We start from the raw sequence: 23,671 nt of genomic DNA, 5'->3' as shown, positions 1-23,671 counted from the left end.
ACCGACTGAGCCACCCAGGCGCCCCTGAAGGAATTTTAAAAATTGATGACTGTAGTTTTCAGTCCTGTTGAAAATTTAACAGAGAAGCATAAGATACTCATACGTTTCCACCAGTTGGATTCCCAGCTTTATCTGTGCAAATTGGGTTGGGATCCTGGAGCGAAACACTTACATAACCAGATTAAACATTCAGGTCTCAAAGAAATCAGAGAGGAAAGGGAAAGATTCGAACTACATCACTGTTTGACATTGTCCAGCTGCTGCTTGGCAATAAATTCCTCTTTTTTTTTTTTTTAAATTTTATTTATTTATCCATGAGAGACACAGAGACAGAGACGCAGGTAGGGGGAGAAGCAGGCTCCCTGCAGGGAGCTTGACGCAGGACTCGATCCCAGGTCTCCAGGGTCACGTTCTGGGCCGAAGGCGGCACTAAACCGCCGAGCCACCCGGGCTGCCCATATTCCTCTTTCTTCTAATACTACTACTTACCCCCTCTGAAAAACGTTTAATATTAAAATAATAGTAAAAAAATTTAAAAAGTTCCTCGCTTAAAAGGGGAGGCCTATTGTGTAAATGAGAAATAGGCCATATTCATTCAGTCTCTTCCATACTTTGTTTAAAAGAAAATAAGGTATTATCTCATAAGATAAGGGTAAGCATTTAAAACAGTGTTGGGGGCACCTGGGTGGCTCGGTGGTTGGGCGTGCCTTTGACTCTGGTCATGACCCCGGGGTCCTGGGATTGAGCCTCACCTTGGCCTCCCCGCGTGGAGCCTGCTTCTCCCTCTGCCTGTGTCTCTACCTCTCTGTGTGTCTCTCATGAATGAATAAATAAAATCTTAAAAACAAAAACAAACCAAGAAACACAAAACAACAATCTTTGTAGGGAGACTATTCCTTGAGGCAGCCCTTTTGAATACTCCATAATCCATCAAAACGCCGCAATATGGACTGACCCCTTGTGTAACACATGCAATCTTGGTGTGCGACCCTACACTCGGCCTAAAACCTAACAACTCGATGACTCTAGAGGACGAGAAGGATCTCCGCCGCGGAAAGCCCCGTTCAGCGTCCCCCCGTAGGCGTGCAAGCCGCGGGCGGGCTCCTCAGATGCTGCGGTTGGGTGAGCATCCGCGGTAGGCTCTCCGCAAACGATACCGAGCAGGACCATTTCTTGATTAACTTCCACGTTCCTTCCCATTCGTTCATTCGTTCGAGACCTAGCGAGTCCATGCCTGTGCCCGAGGCACCGTGGGGCTGGACAGCGACTTAATGCAGTGAGAATGATGCAGCGAGGACGGGCTCAGGATGCTGCCGGAACGGGGCCCGAGGGCACACGCGGGGTGACCCGGCCGTGTGAGCGCGCCCTGCTCGCGGTCGGTGCTCCCGCAGGCGCCCTCATCGACTGCTCAGTGCCGGCTGCTCTGGTCTGCGCGGGCGAGCGCGTGGGGGCTCCTGGGAGGCGCTCGCCCAGCGGCGATGGATTAGCCAGGCCTCAGGAAGATGGCGTCCTCGGAGCAGGCAGAGCCGCCGAGCCAGGTGAGGGGAGAGGGCTGCCCCGCCGCGGCTGCCGCGGCGCCCCGAGCCTCCCCGCCCGGCGGCCGCGACCTCAGGCCCCCGGCCCCGCCCCCGGCGGCCCCGCGCGGGTCGGTGCCTCCTGCGCTCGGCCGGGAGGCGGCGGGACCCTCGGGGCGCAGGCGGCCGCGGCGGCGGGGCTCCTGCCCGGGGGCGGCCGCGAGGGGCCGTGGGCCTCGGGCGCGGGGTGGGGGGCGCGGGGGAGCCGCCGCCTGCAGAGCCGCCCGCTCCCGCCCGTCGGCCGCGGGGTCGGCCCCACGCCTCGCGGGCCTGGGGCTCCTGCCGCAGCCGGGCCCCAGCAGGTCGCGGTGCGGGGCCTCCGGGACGGGATCCGCGGGCGGGGGAGCCGGAGGCCGGACCGCGACCCCGACCCGACCCGACCCGACCCCGATCGCGACCCCGACCCCGCCCCTGACGCCGACCCGACCCCGACGCCGACCCGACCCCGACTCGACCCCGACCCGACCCCGACCCCGACGCCGGACCCCGACGCCGACCCGACCCTGACCCCGCCCCGACCCCGACGCCGGACCCGGACGCCGACCCGACCCTGACCCCGCCCCCTCCCCGACGCGGGACTCCGACCCGACCCTGACCCCGACCCGACCCCGCCCCTCCCTCGCCAGCTCCCTCCTTCATCGCCTGAAGCCGCTCCCTCCGCGTCCCTGGCGGTGGGGCTGCCGCAGGCCCGGCACGGACAGCGCCTGCCCCCAGACCAGCTTCTGCTACAGCGAGCGACTCGGAGACGACGTGTGGGTCGGAGCGGCGGGAGCCCCGGGCGGTCTGGGATCCCGAGGCGGCCGGGCCCCCTCCGGCCTCGCGCCGCGGGGCCCCAGGAAACCCGGCTCTGACGACCGCCGCGTGCTAGGATCGCCCACCGCTCGGACCGCGGCCGTCAGCCCCGACTCCTCCAGGGCCTTAGGTCGCCAGCGCGGGGAAGGCCCCCAACAGCCCGCCACCTGCAGCCGTCCTAGTGCACGAGGGCCCCTTGGTTCAGGAGATTGTCCCCCCGGTAGGTGTGCAGCGGCTCCCAGGCCCTTTGCGGGGCTTTGGCCCGCACCTGTTTGCTTGTCGGCTCTGCCTGTCCTTTGCCCTCCTGTCCAGAGCTGCTGGAACTGGGGTTGCCCCAGGACGCTGGCCGTCTGCGGGGAATTAGATCCCTCCATGCCGGATCCTGTCCGTGTCTAGCACTAAGCCGCAGGTGCACACTGACCAGGAACCAGCTCCCGCAGGACTCGCTTGCCGTTTCACTGTCAGATCCTGATCCGCTCGGCTTCCCTGGTTCTGCAGTCAAAGCAGAGTGGAATGGAAAGGATTACTTGCAAATTCCTGTAAACCTGGTTTGCAAGAAAGAACACATTGTACCTTCGGGACGAGTCAGTGTTTATTTCACAGAAGGTCTCTGTCGGTCGGCCTTGTGGCCTCGGTCTCTCGTTCTGAAAGACACAGGGTGACGTCAACCCTTGCTTCCTTTGAGAGGCCGTGGAGAACAGCGGCATGGGCCCCGGCGCCATCCTGCCGGCTTAGGATCCTAGCCTCACTGCTTACAGCTTTCTTTGGCTTTAGTTTCTCCATCTGCACACTAGGAATAATTCTGGTGCCTGTCTTAGAGGGTTTCTCTGAGGAGTAAATAAATTAACTTATTTAAACTTTTTAAAGATTTATTTGAAAGAGACAGTGTGCGCACCTGTGTGTGCAAGCAGGGCAGGGGCAGAGGGAAGAGGAGAGAGAGAGGGTCTCAAGCAGACTTCTCTGCTGAGTGTGGAGCCAGCCGGGGGCTTCATCCCCAGACCAGAGATCATGACTTGAGCCAAAACCAAGAGTCAAGACACTTAAGCAACTGAGCCACCCAGATGTCCCCAAATTAACTTATTTTGGAATAGTGCTTGTCATGCTGTGATGTTATTATTGCATTCATTAAACTCTGGATTTTCACTCGCCAATGAGAGAAATCTTTCTCAAGCCTTATTATAATGTTTTAGGATATGATTTTTCACATGTTGACTACCAGCCCACTAAAGCTGTTCTTTTCTTTGTTCTGGAGCAATTTCTTTCCAATTTAAAGGAATACCCCAAATGCTGGTGTTTATCCTAGCTGTCCTTTGTGACTCTTAGATGGCGACACACTTGCTTTTTTCATAATGCTGATCTTTTTGGTCTTTTTTCAAGACATTCTCTTGGACTTAGAAATCATATTTATTGCTTCTCATCCTTGTTCTGTTTCCCCCATGTTACTCTAGTTTGCATGGTTGATCTCTTAGGAGAGGCCCTTCTAGTCTGTTCGTGGTATGGCCCATAGGAGTGGGAGCTGTTATCCTGTTTCTGCACTTCTCCACCAGAAGAGCAGAAGCATGATTCAGTCTAATTGTTTAGTGGTTGTTGAATATGGAACGTATTACAGAATATAGATTTCAGGTCCGTTGAGATTCCCTGGATAGACTACATTTGGGATTGAGAAAACACAGAAGCAGGGAAGGGAGAAGAACCCAGTGGAGACAGTAAGGAGTAGAAGAGCACGGCCTTGTGTCCCGACAGACTTTGAACTCCAGCACTCACTTGCCACTCCACCTCTCTGACCCTTTGTAAAATAATGATTACCCTGAAGCATTGTTCTGAGGGTTGACTGAAATCATGAATGTAAAGAACATCTGCTGCACACCAAGTGCTCAGTGAGTGTTAGTTTCCTTCTCGAAGAATCTATGCACAGGTTTGGAAGTCTGCCAAACTCTTGAGTAATAGTAGTTCAAATGAGGTATTTTCCCCCTCAACTTTTTTTTTTATTTTGAAAAATTTCCAACCTGTAGAAATGTTGAAGGAGTAACAGAGGGAACTCTTGTAAAACTCCCATAAGAACTTTGAGATACAGTGTTTACATTTTGCTGAGTTTGCTTTATTTCTGTCTCTTTACATGTATTTTTTTTAAGGATTTGAGAGTGAGTTACAGACATCATGGTATTCCATCCTAGAATACTTCACCTTGTCATAAGAGTGAGATTATTGTCTAATGTAACCATAATACCATTATCACACAAGAAATTTAATATAGATAAAATATTTAATAATACAGTCCACATTCAGATTCTCCCTATTAAGAAAACTCCAAATCCAATCAAGAAATAGGGATTGTATTGATTTTTCTCTTAGTACGCTTTAATCTAGAATGATTCCCTAGTCTTTAAATTTCTATTTCTTTTCTTTTTTTTTTACTGAAGTTTAACATATACATAGAAAACACATAAGCCCTGTATCTAGCTTGGTGAATTTTCAGTGTGAACATACATATGTAACCAGTACTTACATTATGAAATCAAACATTACAAGGACCTCAGAAGCCTCCCTGGTGTCCTTCCTGTCACTGTCCAACCCCCTTAAAGGTTGCCCCTAGTCTGACTATATCCATTATTCATAATCGATAAATTAATTTAATAGCTTGTTGAGTGACAGAGTCCTTATGGCCAAAACTTTTACTGTGGAATTCTAGTAGGTGTGTTGTGGTCAATTTAATGAGTTTTGACAAATGTATATACCTGTATAGCCACTACCACAATCAAGATCAAAACAATACTGGTATTCCTACATGTTCCCTTATGCTGTGTCCCAGTAAGTACTGGCCTTTGGCCTCAGGAAATGTGAACTGCTATCACTATTGATTACGTTCTGCAGTGATTTTAGTCCTTTTGAATGAATTCATAATGTATGCATTCTTTTGTGTCTTTTTTTTTTAAGATTTTATTTATTATTCATGAGAGACAAACAGAAAGAGGCAGACACACAGGCAGAGGGAGAAGCAGGCTCCCTGCGGGGAGCCCGATGCGGGACTCGAGCCCACAATCCTGAGATCAGGACCTGAGCAGAAGGCAGATGCTCAACCCTTGAGCCCCCCAGGTGCCCCTTGTGTCTCAATTCTTTTGCTCAGAGTAACGTTTGAGGAACTTACATTAACTTACATTGTTGTGTCAGTAATTCATTACTTTTTATTCGTGTGTAATATTCTCTTGTATAGGTATGTCACAATTGGTTCATCTGTTCACCAGTTTATAGACATTTGGATTCTATTAATCATCTCTTACTGCATAACAGTATTACAATAGATTTATACAGATTACCAAAAAAAGCACACATTCTTTGTTTCAGTTTTCGTGAGTCAGGACAGTTTAGCTGAGCCTCACAAGGCAAGACATCAAGGTGTTTGCTGGGGCTGTGATCTCATGTGGATCTTGACTGGGGAAGGATCTGCTTCCTAGCACATATGGCTGTTGGCAGCATTTAGTTCCTTATGGCCTGCAGACTGAGTACTTCACTTTGTTACTGGCAGTCAGCCAGGGGCCACCCTTAGTTTTTTGGCACAGGGGTCTTCCTGACATGGTCACTTGGCTTCCTCAAAACCAGTAGGGGAGTCTTACGTAGTGTAACCACACACATGTTAATTACATGCTTCTTGCCACCTTTGCCATCCATGCCCTGTTGGCTAGAAGCGAGTCACAGGGCCCACCCATGCCAATGGGACCACACCGGGCATGAATACTAGGAGCTGGGGATCCTGAAAGTCACCTTCGAGTCTGTTCCCCCACGTGATTGGTTCTAGTTTGGGATTACTATAAATACTCATGTATTGTGAAGAGATAGGTTTTCTTTCTTTTTTTTCTTTTTGTAAATACTTATGAGTGGAATTGTTGGGTCACATGATAAGTATATGTTTAGTCTTATAATAAACTACCTAAGTGTTTTTGCAAAGTTGTACTAGTTTTTATTCTCACCAGCAGTATATGAGCATTCCATTTGTCCTACATCCACACCCACACTTGGTATTGTGTCTTTTTAATTTTAGCCATTCTAGTGAGTATGTAGTGGTATTTCCTTGTGGCTTTGATTTGGATTTTTGTGATGACTATTAACATTAGGATCTTTTCATATGCTTACTGGTAGAGGCTGGGGTTCATTTTATTCCCCCTTATGGATATGACTTATTTCAGTATGATCTGTTGAACAGATTACACTTTCTCCATTGAATTGTCTTGCCACTTTTGTCAAAAATTGAAAAATTGGGAGTGCCTGGGTAGCTCAGTTGGTTAGACATCTGCCTTTGGCTCAGGCTGTGATCCTGGAGTCCCGGACCGAGGCCCACATTGGGCTCCCTGCTCAGCAAGGAGTCTGCTTCTCTCTCTGCCCCTCACCCTGCCTGTGCTTGCGTGCACGCTCTCTCTCTCTCTCTCTCTCTCTCTCATTCTTTCTCTCTAAATAAACAAAATATTTTTAAAAATTAAAAAATTATATATACATAGGTCAGTTTCTGAGCTCTATTTTGTTTCATTTATCTCTATGTCTATCCTATTGCACATGAAATACTGTCTTTATTGCTGTAGCTTTATAGTAAATCTTAAAATCTTAATATCAGGTAGTGTAATATATTTTGATTTTATCGTTTTCCAAAATTGTTTTAGCTTTGGTCCATTTCATTTCCTTACAAATTTTAGAATCAATTCTTTAAGAAAGCTTGTTGGGATTTTTATTGGGATTGTGTGGAATCTATAGATCAATTTGGGGGAGAATTGACACTTTGTCAATATTGATTTTCTAATTCATTAACATGGCATGTGTTTCATTTAGTTGTCTTTGATTTTTCTCAGTAGTGTTTTGTAGTTTTAAGTCTATAGGTCATGTACATATATTGTTAAATTTTACTCTAAATATTTCATAATTTGGTACACTGATTATGGAAGTCATGCAAATTTTCGTTTTTAATTGTTGAATGCTAGTATATAGAAATAAAATTGTATCATTGTTTACAGTAGTCCTACTATGGAAATAGCCCAAATGTCCATCGATAGATGTAAGATACATACACATACATATATAAATGAATATATAATGGAATATTCAGCCATAAAAAGAATGAAATCTTGCCATTTGCAAAAACATAGGTAGAGCTAGAGAGTATAATGCTAACTGAAATCAGAGGAAGACAAATACCATATGATTTCACTCATGTGGAATTTAAGACACAGATGAGCAAAGGAAAAAAAAATGAGAGAGACAAACCAAGAAACAGACTCTTAACTGTAGAGAACAAACTGATGGTTGCCAGAGGGGAGGTTGGTGGGGGGGAAGAGTGAAGCAGGTGATGGGGATTAAAGAGTGCGCTTATCATGATAAAAAATAAATAAATAAAATTGAGTTTGTATGTTGGCCTTGTATTTGTAATCTTACTGCACTCACTTATAATTCAAATAGCTTTTTTGTAGATTGTGTGATTTCTCTGTACATAATCGTGTCATCTGCAAATGAAGACAGCTTTACATATTTCCAATTTGTATGCTAGGACTTCTCATACAGTGTTAATAGGAATATTGAGAATAGATATATATTTTTTAAAGATTTTATTTATTTATTCATAAGAGACACAGAGAGAGAGAGAGAAAGAGGCAGAGACATAGGCAGAGGGAGAAGCCTGCCCATGCAGGGAGCCTGACGTGGGACTCGATCCTGGGACCCAGGATCAGGCCCTGGCCAAAGGCGGCACTAAACCGCTGAGCCACCGGGGGCAGCTCGAGAACAGATAGTCTTGAATTCTTGATCTTAGGAGAAAATTCATTCAGTCTTCACATTTAAATATGATATTAGCTGTAAGTTTTTTTGAAGGTGCACTTTATCAAGTGGAGGAGATTCAATTTTTTTCAACTTTTATTTTTAATTTGTTGAGTGTTTTTGAAAAAAAATTGTGTGTTTTGACTGTTGTCAAGTGCTCTTTTTGCTTCTGTTGATCCTCTTGTTTTCTTTATTAATATGATGATTCACGTTGATTGATTTTTCAAATGTTAAATCAATTTTCTATTTGTTAGGTAAATTCTACTTGGTTATGATGTATTATCCACATTATATTTTGCTGGATTTGGTTAGTATTCTGTTAAGGCTTTCTTCATTTATGCTTAAGAAAGATATTGAGTTGTAGTTTTCTTGTGTGTGTTTCTGTGAAATTTTTGTATAGTTTTGGTATCAAGGTAACATTGGCCTCATAGAATGAGTTGGGAAATTTTACCATTTTTTCTATTTTTTGAAATAGTTTGTATAAGATTGGCATTACTTTCTCCTTAAATGTTTATTAGAACTCACCAATGGGGGTGGGGGAGAATAATTCACCAATGAAGCCACCTGGGTTTAGAATTTTTTTTTAATTTTTAAAAATTTTTTATTTATTTATGATAGTCACACAAAGAGAGAGAGAGAGAGGCAGAGACATAGGCAGAGGGAGAAGCAGGCTCCATGCACTGGGAGCCCGACATTGGATTCGATCCCGAGTCTCCAGGATCGCGCCCTGGGCCAAAGGCAGGCGCTAAACCGCTGCGCCACCCAGGGATCCCTAGAATTTTCTTTTTAAATTTTCGTTACATACTTAATTTCTTTTTTATTTTTATATTATATATTTATTTTTGAAGACTTGATATTTTTTATTTTATTTTTTTTAAGATTTTTTATTTATTAGAGACAGAGAGAGAGAGAGAGAGAGAGAGAGAGAGGCAGAGAGGCAGATACACAGGCAGAGGGAGAAGCAGGCCCCATGCAGGGAGCCTGATGCGGGACTCGATCCCGGGTCTCCAGGATGAGGCCCTGGGCTGAAGGCAGCGCTAAACCGCTGAGCCACGTGGGCTGCCCCGATTTTTTAAAAAAGATTTTATTTATTTATTCATGAGAGACACACAGAGAGACAGAGACAGAGGGAGAAGCAGGCTCCCCACGGGGCCTGAGTGGGACTCGATCCCAGGACTTCAGGATCATGCCCTGAGCCAAAGGCACTCAACCACTGTGCCACTGAGGCGTCCCCCTTAATTTCTTTTTTTTAAATAATTTTTATTTATTTATTTTTTTATGATAGGCACACAGTGAGAGAGAGAGAGGCAGAGACACACACAGGCAGAGGGAGAAGCAGGCTCCATGCACCGGGAGCCCGATGTGGGATTCGATCCTGGGTCTCCAGGATGGCGCCCTGGGCCAAAGGCAGGCGCCAAACCGCTGCGCCACCCAGAGATCCCTAATTTCTTTTTTTAAATTAAATATTCTAAATTATGTTAGAAAATTTTTGATATGCATTTTTAAGATAGATAAGGCTGTTAAACTGTTCTGTTCTTTGGGCATTTTGGTATGTTGCATGTCAAGGAATTTTTCTTTTAATTTTTTAAAAGATTTTATTTATTTATTCATGAGAGAGGGAGAGGCAGAGACACAGGCAGAGGGAGAAGCAGGCTCCTCGCAGGTAGCTTGATGAGGGGATGCTATCCCAGGATCACACCCTGAGCTGAAGGCAGATGCTCAACCACTGAGCCACCCAGGTGCCCCTGTGTCAGGGAATTTGTCATCATTTCAGTTGTCAAATTTGTTGCTTTAAGGTTTTTTATAATATTACCTTTTAAGTATCTATAGATATGCAGTGATTTTCCCTTTTTCATTCAAAATACTGCCAGTTAGTGTCTCCTCTTTTTTTTTTACTGATTGGTTTAGCTGGAGGCTACCAATTTTAATACTCCTCAAAAAACTAGCTTTGGGTTGCCTGGGTGGCTCAGGGGTTTGCCTTCAGCCCAGGGCGTGATCCTGGAGTCCTGGGATCGGGTAAATAAAAATAAAATCTTTAAAAAAAGAAAAGCTGGCTTTTATTTCATTGATTGTAGTTTTTTTCATTTATTTCTTTCCTTCTATTTTGAGTTTCATTTGCTCTTATTTCTCTAGCATATTTTCTAAAGTTAGTATGGCACTTAAAATGTTATTTCCTTTCCAGCACAGTGTTAGTTGCATTCCACAAACTTAAATTATGTTGTTTTCATTTTTGTTCAGTTCAGAATGTTTTATTTCTCTGTGATTTCTTCTTTCACCCATAATTTACAAATCTAATTTCCAAACATTTGAGATTTTTCCTTTTTTTTTTTTAAAGATTTTATTTATTTACTCATGAGAGACACAGAGAGAGGGGCAGAGACACAGGCAGAGGGAGAAGCAGGCTACATGCAGGGAGCCTGATGTGGGACTTGATCCCTGGTCCGCAGGATCACACACCCCCGGGCCAAAGGTGGCGCTAAACCGCTGAGCCACTGGGGCTGCCCTCCACTTTTTTTTCTATTATCGATTTCTAGTTTACTTATTTTTATTTTTTTAAATATCTTATTTATTTGAGAGAGAGAGAGAGAAAGCACATGCAGTGGGAGGGGGGGAGGGGGAGGGGGAAGCAGACTTCCCACTGAGCAGGCCTGATATGGAGCTTGATCCTAGGACCCTGGAATCATGACCTGAGCTGAAGGCAGCCACTTAACCACCAGGCGACCCTATTTATTTTTATTTTTATTGTTTTTAATATTTTATTTATTCATGAGAGACAGAGAGAGAGAGAGGCAGAGACATAGGCAGAAGAAGAAGCAGGCTCCCTGTAGGCAGCCCGGTGTGGGACTCCATCCCAGGACCCAGGGATCATGACCTGAGCCAAAGGCAGAAGCTCAACCACTGAGCCACTGAGGTGCCCCTTGATTTCTAGTTTAATCTCGTGGTCAGAGAACATCCTGTATGTGGCTTCAAATCCTTTAAATTTGAGATTTGTTTTATGGTCTGTCTTGGTGAATTTTCCTTGTGAACTTGAAAATAATGAATATTCTGTGGTTGTTGGTGGAGTGTTCTATTAATGTCAATTAGGCTGAGTTAGTTGATAGTTAAGTTTTTTGTATCCTTACTGACTTTTTTGATTAAGGAAAGATTATTAAAGTCTCCAACTGTAATTGTGGATTTGTTTATAGCTTTTTAATTCTGATTTACTTTATGTATTTTGAAAATCCGTTATTGTATGCATACTTATTCAGGATTATTAGGTCTTCTTGATTGATTCCTTCATTTTTGAAATGTCCCTGTTTATATTTGGTAGTATCTGCTATTTTGAGTTGTCAGAGATTAATATATGTATTGCACCTTCCTTATGACTATTGTTTGCATGGGGTGTCATCTTCCATCCTTTGGCCTTTTACCTATGTTTATTTTTGTTAAACATGGTTTTCTCCTAGACAGCATGCAGCTAGATCTTAGCTCCCACCACCCCCCGTCACCCCCCCGCCAACATAGTTTGACGATCTCTGCCTTCTAGTTGGAGTGTTTCATTTACACTGAAGTAAACATAAATATGGTTGGGTTTAATTTAAGCCTACCATCTTGAAATTCTTTTCATCTCTTCTTTGATTCCTACTATCTTGTCTGCTCTTGGATTGAATTGTGTTTTAAGTGTTTCATTTGATCTCTACTATTGGTTTAGCTTCTGTTTTTTGTTTGTCAGTAATTGCTGTGAGTTTTTATGATATGTTAATGTTGCCAGAGCCTGCTTTCAAGTGATATACCAATTCACATGGAGTGTAAGAACCTTAGAACAGTATACTTCTGTTGCTTCTCTCATCCATTATGTCATTATTGTCATAGGTTTTACTTGTACCTATGTACAACCCTGCGGTACACTTTAAATTATATCTTTTTAAAGAAATAAATGTATATTTAACATATCTTACCAGCATATTTACCATTTCTGGCATTCTTTTGTGTAGATCTAGTTTTCATCTGGTATTATTTTTCTTCTGGTTACAGAATTTCTTTTAACATTTCTTGTGGTACAGATATACTGTTGACAAATTCTTTTGGCTTTTTTTTCCCCCTGAACAGTTTCTTTTTTTTTAAATTTAATTAATTAATTTATTATTATATTTTTTAAGATTTTATTTATTTATTCATGAGAGACACACACAGAGAGGCAGAGACACAAGCAGAGGGAGAAGCAGGCTCCATGCAGGGAGCCCGATGTGGGACTCGATCCCGGGTCTCCAGGATCACACCCTGGGCTGAAGGTGGTGCTAAACTGCTGAGCTACCCAGTCTGCCCTATTTTTAAAATGTTATTAAGATTTAAATTTTAACTCCAGTGTAGTTAACATACAGTGTTGTATTAGTTTCAGGTGCACAGTTATGCAACAATTCTATACCTTACAAAAATCATGGAATGCTTCACAAATTTGCATGTCTTCTTTGCTCGGGGACCATGCTAATCTTCTCTGTGTTGTTTCAATTTTAGTGTATGTGCTGCTGAAGCAAGCATATTTTATTTTGAATTTATTTTTGAAAGATATTTTCACTGGACATAGAATTTAGGTTGACAGGTTTTCTCCTCCACAGGTATTTTAAAGATACAATACTATTGTATTTTTTATTTGGTTTGCATATCTTCTGATCAGGAGTCTGAAGTCATTCTTAGTCTTGATTAATATTTGTAGGTAAAGGTTCTCTTTTTTTTCTGGCTGCTTGTAAGATTTCCTCCTTTTTATGGGTTTAACAATTTGTGTAATGCCTTAGAATGCTTTGCTTAGGGTTTGCTGAGTTTCTTGGATTTGGGAGTTTATAGTTTTCATCAAACTTAGGAAATTTTTGGCCATTATTTCTTCAGATATTTTTCATTCTTTTTCTTTTTTCTTTGTCCTTCATTTTGGTCAGTTTTTATTGCTGTGTCTTCAGATGCACTTACCTTTTCTTCTGCAGTATCTAGTCTGCTGGCACTCCCATTGAGTGAATTTTTTATTTCAGATATTATATTTTCTTCTCTAGAAGTTCTGCTTTCTTTTTATGCAATATATTTCTTCCCTTATATGATCCTGTTTTCCTTTGAATTTTCTTTTTATTGAGGGATAATTGACATAACATTATCAGTTTCAGGCACACAACATAATGATTCAGTATGTTTTTTTAAATTGCATTAAGTTCTTCAATAAAGTTATAACACCTGTCTTAATGTTCTCTTGTGTGCAAATTATTTCTTCTAATTTTTCTTATTACTATGAATCACACTTCTCTGCCTCCTGACATCTGTTGAGATTATTGATTGGGTGCTGGATACTATGAATTTTACATGGTTGAGGATCTGGATTTTGAGGCCTTAGTTTGAAGAGTTTTGAGATTTGTTCTGGTGGGTAGTTAAGTTGCTTTTGGCTCATTTTGATAATGTCCAGTCCCGTGGTTTTTTTTTTTTTTTTTTTTTTTTAAGATTTATTTATTTATTCATTCAGAGAGAGCAAGAGACACAGGCAGAGGGAGAAGCAGAGGGAGAAGCAGGCTCCATGCAGGAAGCCCGATGTGGGACTTGATCCCGAGTCTCCAGGATCGCACCCCAGGCTGCAGGCGGCGCCAAACCGCTGCGCCACCAGGGCTGCCCTCCAGTCCCGTTTTTAAACTTTATTAGGGTGGATCTAGGGTGGCCTTTACCCTAGGGATAATCTGCCCTTCCCCTACCAGGACATGGCCCTTCAGGTCTCTACTGAGTTGAGTGCCCTGACTAAGCAGTGAGGACACCCACTCTGGTGCTTGCGGCTCATAAGGCCTGCGAGGACCCTGGGAGCCATTCATCTCATGGCTTCTTCATTGCGATTTCTCAGCCTTGTAGAGTTTCACTCTCTGAGCGTACACTTTTAATATGCAGCAAAGATGTAAGGGAACCTCTGTGTATTTTTGGAGCTCTCGTTCTTTGTAGCCCTCTCCTCTGGAACTCTGTCCTGCAACTTTTAGCTGCCTTAGCCTCCCTGAACCCTAGTCTCTGTTTCCTCAGCTCAGTAAGACACCTGCCATGCCCTGCTGGGACCCCTACCTCCCCCTTCTTGGTCTGAAACATGCCTCCCAGCAGAAAGGCAGAGTGATCTTAGGGCTCATATCATTTGTTTTTTGGTTCTGTCGGGAATCACTGTTGTCCAATGTCTACAAACAGTGGTGTCATGTATTTTGTTTAGTTTTTAATTGTTCACAGTGGGAGGTTAAATCTGGTCCCAATTACTCTATCACAGACAAAGCAGAAGTCTCTTGGTTGATTTTGAGCAGAGGAGTGCTAGGATATAACTTCTGTCATCTTATCTCACCCTGAGTGTGGGGTGATGGTATTATTCCCGTTACTCCCATGGATGGGGAGATGGAGGTTCGGAGAGGTTGAGCAGTATACCCACAGTCACTCAGTTACTGTTGCCAAACTTCATGCACTTGCCTCTGTGCCAGGACCTCTCAAAAAATAATTGTTGAGTTGAACCTTGTTCTTTTCTGCGAAGATCTCTAGGCCAGACTGGCATAGGACATACCCAGAGTTACGCAGCCATGTGGCAGGTGTGGGATGGTCACTCTTAGACCTGGATGGTCTGCCAGGTCCTCGGGCCTGGGGTACGTGTGCAGCAGGTCTTGGCCATGTCTCAGGGTCAGCACTGGGATGCACCTTTTGGCTGAGGGACGTCAGAGCCTGGGTGGCAGGAGTGAGAGCACATTTGTGCCTGTCAAACTGGGAGCATTTCTCTCTGTCACTGGGGTCTTTTTTTTTTCCCTCTGTCTTACATTCTTTTTTTTTTTTTTTTTCTGTCTTACATTCTTGCCCTTCTTTTCTGCTCTCTATATTCTCGCCCCTAAGGATCCTGACGATGCATTGCCTTAGGGCCTGTTTCTTACACCTTTGCAGTGGGCCTCAGCTGGTGATTTCTAAGCCTTACTATTATCTATTATTATTATTATTATCATTATTATTAAAGTCAAGACCACTCTGTCAAAATTTCCAAGATCAAGGTGGAATATAATTTGTAGAGATTTGTCTCAAGCCAGAAAATAGATTTGACCACTTAAAGGGGGTCGATGCAGGGGTAGGTGTTTGAGAACTGTTGGGCTGTCATTAAAGCTGGGCTGGTGAGACCGACAGGCCTGAAAGTGCTGGGAGGACTGAACTTCTGACAAGCAGGTGGCTGCTTAGACCTTTGCCCTTCTTTGAAGCGACACCTAGAGCTGCATGTTAAAGATGGGAGTCTGTGCCCCTCCTCATCATAAGGAAGCAGAATGGTCAGGATTCTCCCAAGGGGTCCTGTTGGTGTTTGGATGGGACAGTTCTTCATTGCATGCAGTGCTGGACATAGAGCCTCCCAGGCTCCTGCCTTCTAAGTGCCAGTGAGATTCCCTGGTCATTGTGACAGCAGAAACACTTCCACACATTTTCAAATGTTCCTCTGGGATGTGTGTGTGTGTCAAGGTGATTCTGGCCTGGCGTTGAGAACCATTGGACCAAAACACTGGGAGTAGGCCAGGTTTGTGTTAAGTTGTGGATGAAGTGTCCCAAGGGTGAACACGTGTCCTGCTGTGGTTCTCTGCTTGCTTCCTTTGTGTGTTTATATATGACATGATTCCTTTGTTTTAACTTTTTTGGTTAAAAGAAGCTTAAGATCATATTTATTGGGTACCAGTGATATTTTAAGTGCTGAAGATTGGCCTTCAGTAAGATGGTAAAGTGCCTGCCTTTAAGGAGCTTAAAATCAGTGGGGATAGATAGGTAATAAACTAGTTATCCAATGAAGACTTTTGGGTGGTATTACCAAGGAAATCAGTGTGGAGAGTAGTTAAGATTAAGGCTGTTTTGGTCATCAAGAAACTATTTTCTAAAAATACTAAGATGAAAAATGGGGGATGGTCCATTTTAGACTGCAGGTATTCCAAAACGAGCTGGAGAATCATCAAAAATGTAATCAGCTTAGGCAATTGCTAGATTGGTGTGAGGGCTTCTGTGAGCTCACTGATACCGTCTAACAGACCTTAGTAGCTCTGTGAGTTTGAATAGGGTATGGGGAAATCTTATTCTTTTTAGTAGCCCTGACACTTGGGCCTGGAGTCCTGGCTTTGGTGTGCTGATGAAGGCTCTGGAAGTCAAGACTTGAGGAATTTGGAGAGTGTCGCTATTCACATTCCTTGATGGGAGTATGCACACACGTTTCGTTTTTTTTTTTTTTTTTTTAATATTTTATTTATTTATTCATGAGAGACACAGAGCGGGAGAGAGAGGCAGAGACACAGGCAGAGGGAGAAACAGGCTCCATGCAGGGAGCCCGACGTGGGACTCTATCCTGGGTCTCCAGGATCAGGGTCTGGGCTGGAGGCGGCGCTAAACTGCTGAGCCACCCGGGCTGCCCCCGTTTTGGTTCTTAAACACTTTGAATATCCCTGGAAGAATCTATAAGGAACCAGCATCAGTGGTGGGTCCTCTTAGGAAGAGGGGAGTGTTGGAATGAGAGGGACGCTTTCTTTTTAAAAATTTTATTTTATTTTAAAGATTTTATTTATTTATTCATGAGAGACACACACACACAGAGAGAGGCAGAGACACAGGCAGAGGGAGAAGCAGGCTCCCTGCGGGGAGCCCAGTGGGGGACTCGATCCCGGGACCCCAGGGTCATGATCTGAGCCAAAGGCAGATGCTCAACCACTGAGCCACCCTGGCATCCCATCTTTTAAAAAATTTTAATATTTTATTTATTTTTCAAGCAGAGTTCACTTCTGTAGCTCACAGTTTAAAAAGGTACAAAAGGGTATATGATGAAAGGGTGTATTGTTAGTACCATAATACTGTTTGCCCTCCACCAAATGCTAGCTCTTCAAGAGATGAACTAATTTTAAAGGAAGTTCCTTGGTGATAATGATTCCTAGTGATTAGTTGTATTTAAACAAGAAGAAGGCTGCCTAAATATTAAAGCTGTTTGGGTTAGATTTAAGTCAAATAACCCACATTATTATTTGGGGGGTTGCATTAAGAGTGTAGCTTCATGAAATGCGGTCTGGACAAAACTCGATGATTTTAAGTAGAATGTTTCAAATCCCTTTAGTCCCAGTTACTGACTGAGTCATCATGGGCACATTATTTAACCTCCTTTGCCTCAGTTTCTCATCAGCAATGATTTCCAGACATTGTAGAATTAAATAAGAACTAAATAAATGTTAGCATTTCGTTATTTGCCAAGTAGAGCCCTCAGGAAGATAATGACGTTGGGTCTGTCATCCATTCAGTTGAGTAAGAACCATTGTTTTTTGTTTTGTTTTTTTGTTTTTTTTCCTTTCATTCATTAAGCAAATACCTTGGAAGCCTAGTGTGTGCCTGCATGAGCCCCAGGGACACAGTAAGCAGCACAGTTTCTTTTTTTTTTTTTTTTTTTTAAAGATTTTATTTATTTATTCATGATAGTCACACAGAGAGAGAGAGAGAGGCAGAGACATAGGCAGAGGGAGAAGCAGGCTCCATGCAGGGAGCCCGATATGGGATTCGATCCCGGGTCTCCAGGATCGCTCCCTGGGCCAAAGGCAGGCGCCAAACCGCTGCACCACCCAGGGATCCCAGCAGCACAGTTTCTGCCCCTGTGGAGTTCGCAGTCCAGTGAGGGACACAGACACAAGTAAAGGTGCAGTTCTGCTCAGTCCTTGAAAGAGGTGGCTGGTGTTAGGATGTAATTGAGAGGGTTCACCCTGTCGTGGATGTCAGAGAAGAAGTGCTTCCCCAACGAGGTGACGAAGCCGAAATGAAGGACGAGTCAAACTGGGGGGGGGGGGGGGGCGGGGCGGGGCAGGGACAGCCTGTGCAGAGGCCTGTGCGTCCTGGGGGTGGAGATGGGCAGTGTGGTTCACAGAGACCTGGGTTGCGGTCAGTGGACATGAGGCCTCGCAGCCACACCGAGAGGGTTTTCTGTATTAGAGCTTTTGGGGTTGTTTACCGGGTGGGTGAGGCGAGATCTGATTATTGCCATTTTGAAGTGATAGTCTGTTTGCGGTGTGGGAAGTGAGTTAGAAGAGAGCCCGGCATGGATGTGGAGGGACCCATGCAGAGGCTTTGGCAGTGGTCCAGGCAGGAGATTTTGGAAACTTTGACCCAAGTGATGGCAATGGCAGTGGAGGTGGAGAGAAGTGGGCAGACGATTCCATGGGTATTTAGGAAGGAGTGTTGGCAGGATTGATCGTGTGTTAGCTCTGGTGAGTGGGGGAGAAAGAGCTATCCAGAATGATCTTTTGGACTCTGGTTTGTATGTTTTGGTGGAAGGCTGTGCCATTCTCTCAGACAGGGAACATTGGAAGAGGACAGGTGTGGCGAGGAAGAGGATGATGAATCTGTGGAGGAACTTGAGTCCAGAGGCCAGAAGGTGGCTGGATGTAGAACCCCGAGGGGACTGGGTCAGAGATCTGAATGGGAGAGGTTGTCGCTGCTGCTGCTGCTGCTGCTGCTGCTGCTGCAGGGAGCCTGGGGAGGGAGCAAGCAGGATGGGGCGGGGGGAGGGGAGGAGGCTGGGAATGCAAGCTCAGATTCCCTAAGACTTTCCACTTGGTTTCCTGTGGGCTGACCTCATCCTGGGTCTTTGAATGGGGAGATAGAGTGCTCCCAGCAGAGGCCTGGCCACTGCGCTGTGTGCCAGCCGTAAGGCAACGGGGTGTGGGGAGATCTTTGGGGCCTCTCTGTGGCCTGGACTCTTTCCTCTCCCACCTTCTTTGCCTCCCCCTCCCCCACCAGGAGGCCTGACACTTGCCATCTGAACGAGCTGGGAGGAATATGGAGGCTGGAGGCTGGCTCTCGAGACCCACAGATTAGCTGCACTTGTCTGGATATTATCTGTAGATGATTGGAGATTGGCTTGGACATCAGTAACAATAAACTAATCCTAATTCTCTCAAACGGCTTGTTTTATTCTTTTGGAGATTTGTGAGTTTCCTCCTAGTCTGTCTCAGTCTCTCCCTTTTCTCTAAGTGGTTTCAGCCAAAGGGTTTTTTGTTTTGTTTTGTTTTAATTTTATCTCTTCATGGGAGACACGGAGAGAGAGGAGGCAGAGACCCAGGCAGAGGGAGAAGCAGGCTCTGTGCGGGGAGCCCGACGTGGGACTCGATCCCAGGACCCCGGGGTTACAACCTTAGCCGAAGGCAGACGCTCAGCCACTGAGCCCCCCGGAGGCCATCAGCCAAGGGTTGAAGGCAAATGTAAGATGCAGAGAGAGGAGAGGGTAACAGACTGGAGCCAGGCAAGCGGGCAGCATGCTCCCTGCCTGCTTGGTCCGTGGGCCCATCGCTGGCTTATTTACACAGCAGATTCAAGCTGCTTTACTGCTGGGATTCCATGTCCTCAGCGACAGGTGATAAGTAGGAACCAGTGGCCAGTTTCTTTGCTTCCTGGCTCCTAGTAGATGCCTGGAGAAAATCCTGAGCGTGGGCACCTGGGGCCCCCTTGTGGCTGGATCCGGTTCTCCACTTCGGCTCTGCTTTTCTCCCATCAGTTTGGTGGGAAGATGATGCAAAAGGGAAGTTTTTCTCTCTTGCAGCCTTTCCTCTGGATTTTGCCATTCCGTGGATCTTGTGATGGTCCCCGGCCCTTGCTGCTTGGCTGCTGATCTTGGGCCCTCCTAAGCCAAACCTAGCCTTCTCCTGGAGGTGCTGTGGCAGTGAACCCAGCAGCAGTCTCTTCACATTCACTGGCAAGTTCAGACCCCACGGGCGGGCTCCTTCTTACAGGCAGCCCACTGTGGCACGCTCCGCAGTCTGAGAAGCTGGTGCTCTCACCACCAGGAGGAATAGATGTTGTGAGGCTTCAGAAACGAGTATCTTTGGTTTTTTGATGTCCATTGGGTGGCACTGTGATCTTATTTTTGTTTCTGTTTTTCTGTGCAGCCAAGCTCTACTCCAGGAAGCGAAAATGTGGTGCCTCGAGAGCCTCTGGTAAGTACTCAAGATATATAGTGTCATTTTCTAATCGCTAAAATACTGTGTGAGTGTGGAGAAACCCAAGGATCCTATAGTTTTGCATCATTAGTCTCTCTTCAAAAGTAGTTGCTGTGTGGAGACTAACTTAGTGACCTTTGACTTCTGACTTCTTTTCTGGCCTGCTGGAGTTAGTGGGCTCCCTCCTTAGTAAAGCCTGGTCTTTTCTGAACAGAAAGCATCTAGCCCAGGGTGTGATGCACCACTTTGTTTATTGCTGATCGGTATTAATCAGTGGGGTGCCTGAACCCTTTGGAGGTGGAGTTGGGACCAAGTTGCTACTTGATTGTCTAATCAAGTCAATCCTACCCTTCAGGGTGAGAGCACTGTCAGGTGGCCTTTGAGGGGCAGGTAAGGCAGGGAGTTCTTTTTGGCCTGGCCAGTAATTTGTGATGCTCACTACCAACATTATCTACTTATAGTATTGACAGGGAGGCAGCCTCCTGAGTACTGAGGGTAACTTTCTTCACGAGTTGCTTTTGCTTTGGTGGTTTGAGCCCCTGTCCCTGCCAGTGCCCCCTATTTTCATCCTAGCTTGCATTTCAGGGACTGCTGCAAATCCTGTTCGTTGGGTAGTAAGACTTGCTCTGCACCCATCAGATAAATTTATGAAGGGCCAGCTTTTAGAACTTTGTCTTTGTTTGAATGGTGATAGCCAGCTTGGGGATGCACCGCCCAGCTTTGGTTTCCCAGGCCTGGTTCTCTTCCCTCTCCTCTGGCAGTAGTGGGAGGAGGTGATGTGAGGTCCTTAGCTGGCATAAACAGGCCTGAATTCTAGCCTGTACCCGGGCTTCCCAAGATGAAGGTGAGTTGGACTTGGCTGAGCTGTAGAAAGACCAGGGTGATGCAAGCCCTGTTGGGAAGCGCTGTTGTCTTCCGTGACACCCGCTGTTACCATGTGTTACTAAGTCCGGCTCCCTTCCCACCACGCCCCACAGTGGCTTCGTTTTTCTCTTGGTATTACCTGGGTTTGTCCTGGAGGTCAGGGTGGTAGGAGAGCCAGAGGCTTCAGAAAGGCTTTGCTTTGCCAGGGCCTTAGCTAGGGAGCTGGAATGTGCCCCTGGGGTCTGCTAGTGCCCCGCAGGCTGGAATTGTGGTTGGTTTTGGACTCAAGTCCAAACTGAATGCTGTAGTTCTCTGCCCTTTCCCTCCATGGTCTCCTTTTACATTTTTATCTACTGACTTAACTATTGATCACCGGCAGAGCTGGCCGGTCCTCCTTTTGCAGCATGATTGGGTAAACTCTTGGGGGTTCTTTCTAGCAATGACCCATAGGCAACGGCAGCCTTGCTGAATTCTGGATGTTTGGAGCCCTGCAGCCAGCCCCTTTGCTCTGCTCACATTTCTGGATGCTGTTCTTTTCCTGCTGTACTCCGCATCTGCTTGTTGTTTGGTTGTATGTTCATTTCTTTCTTTTCTGGGAGGCCCTGAGCAGTCTTCAAACCCTAGTAGCCTGTGATCGTCCAGAGTTCAGACTCATTCTCTCCAGGCCAACTCTACAATTACCTTATATTTAATTAATATTTTTCCCCTCTTTACGTACTTGCTACATAATTGCTCAGAGGAAAGAAAACACATAGCAGCAATTTATATATATATAAAAAAAAACAATAATTAAAAAAAAAACTCCGAAATAAACTCCCATCTCATTTGGGCTGATCCTATGAGTTGGGTAATTAGGGCCCTATTAAAAGGTGGACCCTTTCTCCTTCCCTTCTTTTTTTTTATTAATTTTTTTATATTAAACTCCCACAGTCTCTCAGTCATGCTCTTATTGCTTTTGGCCAACCATTCGCAGCAGCCTGATTAAATGAGGGCACCAGCCGAGCTGTATGGTCTTGTGTGAGCTACTTCTGCCTCTCAAGAGTGGTGGTGGGAGGGTGCCAGGCAGCGGGGCCCCTTCTGGACTTGTGAGGACTCATGGCAGGTGGGAGCACAGGACTTTGAGCTGGCAGTAGGTTGGATGAGAGTCACAGGATGCTGGCAAAGGGATGGGGTGGTATCCGTCCCCCAGAGAAAGTCCACAGTCCTCTATCCGAGTCCACCTTCCCTAGGGGAACTTTCTTAGGCATGCACATTTGTGGGCTCTTGCATGCTCAGGGAGAACAGACAATTGAAGAATAAAATTAAGCCTTCTTCGTAAGTAATTTATGCATTTTATTGGGGGAAGAAAAGGCATTTGTACACACGAAACAATTAGCAGACAGCACAAGACCATATATAATTTTAGCAAACAGTACAAAATCGCATATAATTTGGTGCAGAATTGCCTGGCTGGGAGTATAAGAGCCCTCATTATTCAGAGAAGGATGAGATCTGCCTGGGGTATACTTAGGGATTTTTTTTTGTGAAACTTGAAGCCGGGTCCTGAGGAATAGGATTTTCAAGTGTTGGGGGGACATCCTGCTAAGTGTCTTTCACTCTTGTTTTTAACTGAGAGCGTATTTTCCACAAAAAAAATTTTTTTTAAGGTTTTATTTATTTATTCATGAGACACACACAGAGATTTGAGGCGGAGGGGGGGGGGCGTTGTTGTGAGCAGAGACACAGGCAGAGGGAGAAGCAGGCTCCATGCAGGAAGCCTGATGCAGGACTTGATCCCGGGACCCCAGGATCACACCCTGGGTGGAAGGCGGAGCTAAACCGCTGAGCCTCCCGGGATCGCCCCTGCCAAATTCTGTCGTGGAAGCTGCCTGCTGTCTACACTAAAAGGGCTAAGCATAGGATACTGAAGGCATATAACCTTATTCTTGGTCTCCTTAACTAGATGATCACTTTGGAGTAATTTTTCCCTTTATTGGAAAGGTGAGTTATGACAGAAGAGGCTCCATGGAATAGCCAGTACAATGCCGATGACATGGACGGTGATGTTCGGGGGTTAGCATTAGTTTTTTGCTTTATCTGTCAGAGAAGGAGGGCCTGATTTTCATTTCTGCTCTCCAGACCAGAAGAACAGTCTTGTGATTTTGTTGTTGAGGAGTATCGTCTTGAAGTCTCGAAACAATACGTTGGTGTTTTTAGCCACCCCCTTTCTGGTTCCACCCATGTAGTGACTGCATGTTACCTTCTCTCACCCTTCAGTCTCCTCCCCGCCATGAAAAAAACCACCTGGGCAACCTTGGCCATATTAGTGAGATAGTTGCTCTATAATGTTGTAATGCCCTCAGGGCTGGAGATTGTTGAACAGACCGGTCTTGATAAGTTCTGTAAACTCCCAGTTGAAATTCCTTTATTATTGATGATAAAACTGTGCCAAAGTTAAAATGGCCAATTGCTTTTTCCTTCTTTATACTTTCTTCCCTGAGGTTAGCCTCAAGGAGTTTTGACAGTCCTCCGGAGTATTGACCTCCACCCCCTCCCCATACTTGTTGAAAACTTGTAAATTCTCTCAGACCTGAGTTTTCTTTTTTAAAAAAAGATTTTATTTATTTATTTGAGACAGAGAGTGAGAAAGAGAGCATGAGTGGTGGGAGGGGCACAGGGAGAGGGACAGGCAGACAGCAGACTCCCCACTGAGCAAGGAGCTCAATG

The 23,671-nt window shown here is 45.2% G+C and overlaps 1 protein-coding gene and 1 non-coding gene across 3 annotated transcripts in view; one reads left to right on the top strand and one right to left on the bottom strand.

Annotated features, from left to right (window-relative positions):
- Positions 1-1,404: 1,404 nt before the first annotated feature.
- PEX14 (peroxisomal biogenesis factor 14) overlaps positions 1,405-23,671 on the top strand; it is a 138,532-nt gene continuing 116,265 nt past the window's right edge. The window contains exons 1-2 of one of the 2 annotated variants that reach the window (XM_025451115.3): positions 1,405-1,538; positions 20,051-20,098. In XM_025451115.3, the coding sequence (XP_025306900.1) occupies positions 1,503-1,538; positions 20,051-20,098 (84 nt within the window). In that variant the 5' untranslated portion in view covers positions 1,405-1,502. The remainder of the gene's footprint in view (positions 1,539-20,050; positions 20,099-23,671) is intronic. The other variant, XM_025451116.3, reaches the window with a different exon arrangement.
- On the bottom strand, positions 12,571-12,673 carry LOC112662593 (U6 spliceosomal RNA). The gene has a single exon (XR_003138673.1). It is a non-coding gene; the product is annotated as a U6 spliceosomal RNA (small nuclear RNA).

Source organism: Canis lupus, chromosome 2, assembly GCF_003254725.2.
Source record: "Canis lupus dingo isolate Sandy chromosome 2, ASM325472v2, whole genome shotgun sequence".
In the NCBI taxonomy this organism is placed as follows: Eukaryota; Metazoa; Chordata; class Mammalia; order Carnivora; family Canidae; genus Canis; species Canis lupus.
This window is presented reverse-complemented; position numbering and strand designations above follow the sequence as displayed.